This window comes from Halichoerus grypus, chromosome 13, assembly GCF_964656455.1.
Source record: "Halichoerus grypus chromosome 13, mHalGry1.hap1.1, whole genome shotgun sequence".
Lineage (NCBI taxonomy): Eukaryota > Metazoa > Chordata > Mammalia > Carnivora > Phocidae > Halichoerus > Halichoerus grypus.
Window position 1 is genome coordinate 23858988 of NC_135724.1, and position 8564 is coordinate 23867551.

An 8564-nucleotide genomic window follows, 5' to 3' on the forward strand; every position below is an offset into this window, starting at 1 on the left:
CATGCTTGTTAACACTTGTTATTGTCTTTCTTTTTTATTTCAACCATCCTAGTGTGTTTGAAGTGATCTGTTATTATGGTTTCGATTTGCTTTCCCTAATGACTCCACATCCTCCTGATGCTGAGCTTCTTTTTCTGTGCTTATTGACCATTTATATATCTTCCTTGGAGAAATCTATTTGAACCTATTTGAAATTTCAAGAAATCTATTCCAATCATTTCCCCAATTTTTAATTGGACTGTCTTTATTATTGAGTTGTAATAGTGCTTTATATGTTCCAGATACAAGTTCCTTACACATAAATTGTGTGTAAATATATATATATTTTTCATCTTGTGGGTTGTCTTTTCACTTTCTTGATGGTATCCCTTGAAGTGTAAAAGTTTTAATTTTGATGAAGTCCAATTTATCTATATTTTGTTTTGTTGCTTGTGCCTTTAGTGTTATATCTAAAAATGTGTTCCTACCCCAAGGTCAAGAAGATGGTGGTCCTATGTTTTCTTCTTAGAGTTTTATAGGTTTAGTTCTCACATTTAGGCCTTTGATCCATTTTGAGTTAAATTTTGTGTATGGTATGAGGTAGAGGTCCAACTTCATTCTTTTGCATGTAGGTATCCAGTTGTCCCAGCACCATTTGTTGAAGAGACTGTTCTTCCCCTATAGGATTGTCTTGGTACACTATTCAAAATCAATTGACGGTGAATTTGAGGGTTTATCTTTGGACTCTCAGTTCTATTCCATTAATCTATGTGTCCATCCTTATGCCAGTAGCACGTATCTATATGGCTTGATCACTGTAGCTCTGCAGTAAATTTGAAATCAGGAAATGTGAATCCTCCAACTTTGTTCATTTTCAAATTGCTTTGGCTTTTCTGGCTCTCTTGCATTTCCATATGAATTTAGAATCAGCTTGTCGATTTCTCCATGGAAACCATTTGGGATTTTGATAAGGATTGTTTTGAATCTGTAGATCAAATGTAGACGTTGCCATTTTAACAGTATTGCCTTCTGATCCATGAATGTAGGATGTCTTTCCACTTATTTTTTCAGTTTCTTAGTTTTCAGAATATGAGTTTTGCACTTCTTTCGTTAAATTTACTCCCAAGTATGAGACTAGGAATGCCAGTCATTCTGAGGGTACAATTCAGACCTTGCAGGTCCTCCCCCAGATCTATGCTATTCTCAAAAGAGGTCAGGACAGAGATTGGATGGAACAGCACAAGTATAATACCATGAATAACAGAAAAGCCAGTTAAAAATACCAGCATTGCAAAGCCCAGTTGACAGTCTTAGCTGCACATTAAAATTACTTGGAGAACTTAAACGCCGTTCATTAGATCGGAGCCTCAGGGTGAGATTCAGCCCTTGGTACTTTTTAAAGCTTCCAGGTGATTTCAAAGTATAGCTAAGGCTGAGAAGGTCTATCATCAAAGTATCAAGTGACGAGCTTCTAGTCAGAAACAGTGCTATCATAGTGGTAATGACTTATTTTGTTTATCAGGTTATAATTTCATAACCTACCTAAATGAAAATAAATATACAGATAGAGCTGTATAATTGAAAATTATCTGGGAACTGCTTTGAAAAACACTTTGGGAAAGTGTTCGAAGTAACTTATTAAAAAATGTATTATAAAGCACAGGTACAAAGAATAACACAATAAACGCCCATATGCGCTTCACTTAGCTTCAACAACCACCAACGAACGGCGATTCTGTATTTCATGTGTGCCCCACCCATTCCCTACCACCACTCTTGAATATTTTGAACTAAACCCTAGAGAGAATATTTCATCTATAAATGTGTCAGTATGTAGTTCTAAAAAATTGGGATTGTAGCTCTAAAAGATTGTTGTAAAACTTAACCTCTGTACCATCATCACACCTACAAGTTAACAACGTGAGGTAATTCTTCTGTTGTGTAGGAGGAGATGGCAAGAGAACAGGAGATATATCGTCAGTATGTGGCTCAGCGGCGTGAGGAGGAGAGAGCTCAGGAGAAAGAACTGGACAGAGTATTAGAGGCAGAGAAGGAAAAGAAGTTGGCTGAGGAGGACAAGGAGCTGAGACTTGAAAAGGAGGCAAGGAGACAACTTGTGAATGAGGTCATGTGTACAAGAAAACTTCAAGTTCAGGAAAAACGTAAGGACATGAATTATAATAATATTATAGTTGGGCCTTAATTCAACTTAAGTAGCAACCAAAATATTTATTAAGTAGGTATTATATGTAAAATGATATGAGGGATGTAAAAAGGATTAAGGCAAGAGCCCTGTCTTGTAGAACTTACCTAATTTAATACATTGAGTATAAACATACGAAGAGTTTTATATCCTAGCAGATTCTAGCAGTCATGTTGGAGATGTTCTCAAGGTTAAAGGAACAGTATGTCTGTTGAATGGTCTGTGCACCTTAGTGACTATAAAGGGAAGTGAGAAGATAGGGTACAACACACACACCCCTCCTCCCTTTTACCTGTCCCTCTTTTCTTTCTGTAGGTGTCTCCATACCTTCATACCTTTACTTGGGTAGTTTTCTCTGCTTATGATGCTTTTGATCTTGAGAAATCGTGGCAATCCTTCAAGGCCAGCTCAAATGTCTCATTCCTCAAATATGTCCCCTTATTCGTAATAAATCCTCTTTCTGAGGCTCTCACTGTGGCTTGCTCACATCCTTGTCTTAGCACACCTTTGTATGCCCTCAGCTCCAAACAGTGCTTGGTCACAAAAGGAAATATTTGTTGAGAGGGTGAACTGCCACCTTCAGATTTCCACTGTTCCATGTCCAGCCCAGTGAACCGGAGAGGCAGAAGATGGACACATTTACCATTCGGGTACCATTAGACTTCACACTAGTTGTCTTTGCAAGAGAAAACTCATTGATTCTCCACTCCAGGAATTATAACAGCCATTGAAAATTGTTAAGCCCATATTAGGTGGAGTTGTAAGAAAATGAGAAAAAAGCTTATAAGCTAACAAATTTCTGTATTTACCCATGATAAATGTTTTAAAATATATTGAGACAACATGGAAAATTTAAGTATTTGGGGCCATTTTTAAACAAAGAAACAAAATCAACCATAATTCTACCACCCAGGGATAGCTACTATTCACAACTTCATGTATTTCCTTCCAGTATTTTTACTATGTATATAGTAAATTAGGATTTATGTTGAATATATTGTTTTACAGCCTGCCTTTGCCACTTATCATAAACATTTTTCTGGGTCATTTTTCTTCAATTATAAAATTTATAATGCTGCCTAGAAATCCATTATAAAAATGGACCGTGATTTATTTTACCTAAACACAATTAATGGACCTTCAGATTGTCTTGAATCTTTTTACTACTATTTTAGAATTGCAGGTTACTATCTCTGTATATAGTTCTTCTTGGCTTATATATGATTATTTAAGAAAAGTTCCTATAAGTGGATTTGGGGGCCAAAGATGTACATTTCAGATATGTATTTCCCAATTGTATTTATTCTTTTGTGAACTCTGTTTTCTTTGTAATTTTGTCACCCTTACTGGATGCTTATGTTTTTAAAATATAATTTATAAATACCTTATATATAATAAACTCAGGCCTTTTCCAGTATTTATTTTGTCATAAATAAACTCTCTTGTTAACACAAATTGACAACAGAACTGTTTGTCCTCAAGAAGAGAAAGGTAAGAAGTGTTCTAAGAGTGGTAACCTGGTTTGAAAAAGGCTGATCATAGATTTTCAGTGAAAAATGGTTAAGAAAAAAATCTGTGTAGATCACACACATTCGAACCTAAACCCTCTTCTTCCCTTTTTGGAGAGGACTACTTCTACCCTGTTGACCTAAGATACAGCCCAGTGATTGTAGGCTCTGCCTCTCTAAAGACAGGATGGCATTGATGCCCAGAGGGATGCCAGCAAGTCTTGTCTGAAGAAAGCCATTTACCAAAAATTACATTTGTCTTTCTTAAGTGCAACGAAAGGCAAAAGAACAGGAAGAGCGTGCTATGGAACAGGAATGCATAAATGAAGGTCTTAAAGAGCTTAACCGTGAGGAGAAGGAGAATTTTGCAAGGTATGATTTTGTTTTCTTTATTATTGTTTACTGCCTAAAAACGGGGAAGATTTTTAATGTAGAGAGAGGACAACATGCCATCACTCATGCATTATTGACATTTTTTTTATATCAGTATTACATTTGTCCTAAAAGTTCCAGTCATTTTACAAAATTCCATATAAAAATAAGCAGCAAACATCTTGGTAAAATTAAATTTTATTGCTATTGTATACATTGTGATTATAGACATTAGGTATCAAGCTGAATGAATACCTTAAAAAATAAAGTAAGTTAGAAACAATTTTTTAAAAATAGGCTCCAACATTAAATCCTAATGAAATAACAAGAAGACTATTCTTTCCCATGAAATAAACCCTGAAACACAGTGTGGCTTGATTAGTTGGAGTAGCAGAAATGGCTTCTGAGGATAGGAGTCCATGCAAAATGTCCTCAGAAGAATTTTTGTAGCCTCACTGGGCTGGAAAACTGAAATGTTGTAGGTGCTTTGGGAAATCCCACTGCCTTCTCTGACAAGGCCCCTCTGATCGCCAGCACGAGGCGCTGGTGGAGGAAACAGGCAGATGCCTCTTTGCAGCATTTCTTGGACCATAGCACTCCTTTCCCACCGGTGACCGAGATACCCAATTCAGATGACCAGTGTGGTGGAGGAAGACGACTTGGCTCCTCTAATTGCTGGTCCCCTTTCCCATCCCTTGGCTCTGTCCCATGACTTACACATACTCAGTACATAGAAATAAGCTCTTTTCATTCTAGAAAGAGTGGGGTTTATATACCTGCGCCTATTGTTAGTTTGGGGGCACTAACAATAATTTCTGGTCTACCCTACTTACTTCCTGCTACTGCCTCTGCTCTGGAGGCCTTTCCTTCTCATTTTGAAAAATTTATTGTTGGAGATGTGAGGGGGACTTGATAAATAGCAACGTGCTTCCCTGCCCAACTTGTGAATCAACTGAGAGAGAAGAAAAACAAGTATGTGTGGAAGGTATCATAGCTACCTATTGGTGCATCACAGAATACCCTACAATTTGTGCCTTAAAGTGAGTTATGATTCTCTCATGATTCTCTGGTGACAAGGCTCACTTGGGTGGTTCTTCCTTGGGGTCCCTCATGTGGTTCAAGTCAGATGTTAGCCAGGGCTACATTACCTGAGGGCTCAACTGCCCTGGACACCTAAGATACCTACTCATGTAGCTGGCAGTGTGTGCTGACTGTAGCTAAGGACTCAGCTGGTGCTATCACCCAGAGCACCTTCATGTGGCCTCTCCATGTGCTGGGGCTTCTCACAGTGTGGTGGCTGCTTCTGACAGGGAGAGTTCCAGTAGACAGTTAGGGGCTGCGCCTAGGACTGGCATAGCAGCACTTGGTCGTAATCTGTCGGTCATAAAAATAGTCACTGGGGCCTATCCAGATTCAAAGGCTGGAGACCGAAGCTCCACCTCTTGATAAGGGGAATAGAGGTTCACATCGCAGGAGAGCATATGGGAGGGAAGATGCTACTGTGACCATCTGTAGAAAATGGAATCTGCCACAGAGGTATGTGCATGCTTTCTTTTCTGATAAAAGCTGACATTTAAAAATGTGGCTTATAGATTTTAAATGGCATGACCACTATGGAGAACAGTATGAAGTTTCCTCAAAAAATTAAAAATAGAACTACCATGTGATCCAGCAATCCCACTTCTGGGTATATATCCAAAATAATTGAAAGCAGGACATTGAAGAGGTATTTACACAGCCATGTTCATAGCAGCACTATTCACAATAGCCAGGAGGTGGAAATAATCCACATGTCCATTAACACGTGAATGGGTAAACCAGATATGATATATACATACAACGGAGTATTATTTAGCCTTGAAAAGGAAGGAAATCCTGTCAAATGCCAACTCATGCATGAACCTTGAGGACATTATGCTAAGTGAAATAAGCCAGTCACAAAAAGATGAGTACTATATGATTTCGCTTATACGAGATCCCTAGAGTAGTCAAATTCATAGACACAGCAGATAGAATGGTGGTTAGAATGGTGCTTGCCAGAGGCTGGGGGTAGGGGGAAAAGGGAGCTGTTGTTTAATGGGTGTAGTGTTTCAAATTTTCAAGATGAAAATGTCCCGGAGAACTGATTCACAACAATGTGAATGTCCTGAACACTACTGAACTCTACACTTAAAAATCGTTAAGTGGTCAATTTTACATTATGTGTTTTTTACCACAGTAAAAAAAAAAACACTATAAAATTTAAAATGTGGTTTATGTGTTTAAAATGTGGCTTATGTATGGAGGAAATTGTCTAGTTCATACTGAACAGAATGAGACACACATACCCACCCAGACCCCAGCAGTGCCAGGTCTCTCCGGCAGGGCCATGGCCCTTTGACAGAGAGCAGAGTGGAAAACCGGCAGACTAACCCGTTCCTGGTTTGACCAGTAGAAAAGTCACTTATTCCTTGGAGAAGAGTGGGAGAGGGGATGGAGAGAGACCCAGGACTCACTCCAAATAGCAGGAAATATTCTGAGTGGGCCAGAAGCATTCCCTCCCTAAAATCAATATTTGTTCTGTTTATCTTAATTATTATTGTGCAATAAACACATTAATGAATTTTCCATCTATTTTTTCCCATCTCACCCTGATTTTAATGGGAATTTTAATTTGACTTCAAAAGTTACATTTTACTTCTAACACCCTAAATGAATCCAAATGCTTGCTTTTACAATTTTGTACTTGACATTTCTAATACCTTAGGCGCTCCAGTTTGGCCCAGGAATACAGGAAGCAACTTCAGATGCAAATATCCTACCAGCAGCAGGCCCGGGAAGCGCAGAAAGAAGAGGAACGCCGAGAGTTTGAAGCAGGGGTAGCAGCAAACAAGATTTGCCAGGACAAGATCAGGGAGATCCTGTCCTTCCATCAAGTGCTGCCCCGAAACATTCATCCCATGCGGAGGGCATACCCTGATAAGCTTCCACCATAGTTTCATTAACGTTAATGTATTTTTTCTCAGTCTTTTAATGTTTTTAACTACAGTATGCTGGTCTGTTCCTTTCAACTCATGGATAAACTTCCTTTATTTCTCTGAGTTTGCATAATTCTACGTAATGTTATTCCTTCAAATTAAACTTTTTCGACTTTTAGCCTTTTCTTAGACTTTATAGACTTACAGATCTGAATGATTTATTTCATATCACACAGTTATTTTCCTGACTTACCCCCCATACCTCCCTTTCTTGTTCATTTATTAATAGCTACACTTTCTCCCGCCCCATCCACTCAAACGCCTATTTCCTCTTGCCTTTCTCTCATATACATAATTGCCTTGTCTCATATACAAAATTCACCGTATCAACAGGGCAGAGCTGGGCCTAACATCCACTTTCATTAGCCCACCTATTTAAATATTACACAAATATTTACCTTGTATGTGACTTTAGCAAGAACAGAGCAAACCCCTTGCTTTTGTGGGACTTCTGTCCTGGTGGAGGAAACCAGGCAATGTGTTAAGTGCTATAAGAAGGAAATGGCAAGAGTGCTCGAAGATCATTTTGAGCAGCTGATACTTGAATGAACCAGCCATATGGTTATCTGGGCAGATCCCAGCCAGAGGGAAGAGCCAGTGCAAGGGCCCTGGGGCAGAAGTCTGCTTAGTGCGTTTGAGGCATAGCATTTGTGCTAGAGTGGAGTGAGGGAGGAGAGAGTGGTAGAAGATTAATCCGAAAGGCAGTGAGGGCTAAATGATGTAAGGGCTTGGAGCTATGGTGAAGACTGGCTTTTACTTGGCTATGAAAAGCTGTTACAGGATTTTGAGCAGAAGAGCAACATAAGATGTAAGATGGTTGCTGGCTGCTGTGTTGAGAACAGACTTCGGGGAGACAAAAACAGACTCAGTTAAGGAATGATCATAGTAGTCCAGGTGAGAGGTGAGGATAGCATGGTAGCCAGCCTCCAAGATGGTCCCTATGATCCTCTCCCCTGTATCTCTGCCCTTGTGCAATCCCCTTCCACCCTAAACCATGGCTACCCTGTGTGATCAGTAAGATACTTACACCCCCTTGCAGACAGTCAAAGTGTTATAGGGTCTTCTAGAGAGCCTCCTTAAAAGGGAGGGGAGAGAACTTTTGGAACGGCTGAGTAAGGAGCTCTGGAAATCCTCTTCCCAAAGGGCAATGATAAAATGCGAAACATTGTCAAAAACAGCCATTTCAGCACTGGAAATTGACCAAAGGCATGCAACAGATGGAGAAGCATTTATTCCAGAAAATCTACAAAACTTTGGTGAGAATGGTGGGAATCTATGGCATATTGGCCTGGAGCTACTGCCATACCCCCTCAGCTACGTGGAGCAGTAGTTCTACCAGGGCAAGGCAGGTCGTGAGGACCTGCAACCTCACTGCCAGATTAGGCCGACTTGATTGGGAGCACCATTTGGAAAAATCCATGCTTGGGTCATTGTCAAAATAATGGTGATTTTTGTGGCAGTCAGGTAAGATCAACATCACAACTA

The 8564-nt window shown here is 39.5% G+C and overlaps 1 protein-coding gene across 1 annotated transcript in view; it reads left to right on the top strand.

Annotated features, from left to right (window-relative positions):
* CFAP53 (cilia and flagella associated protein 53) overlaps positions 1-7197 on the top strand; it is a 36523-nt gene extending 29326 nt beyond the window's left edge. The window contains exons 6-8 of the mRNA XM_078060350.1: positions 1925-2141; positions 3960-4062; positions 6809-7197. Of these exons, the coding sequence (XP_077916476.1) occupies positions 1925-2141; positions 3960-4062; positions 6809-7037 (549 nt within the window). The 3' untranslated portion in view covers positions 7038-7197. The remainder of the gene's footprint in view (positions 1-1924; positions 2142-3959; positions 4063-6808) is intronic.
* The last annotated feature ends 1367 nt before the right edge of the window (positions 7198-8564 follow it).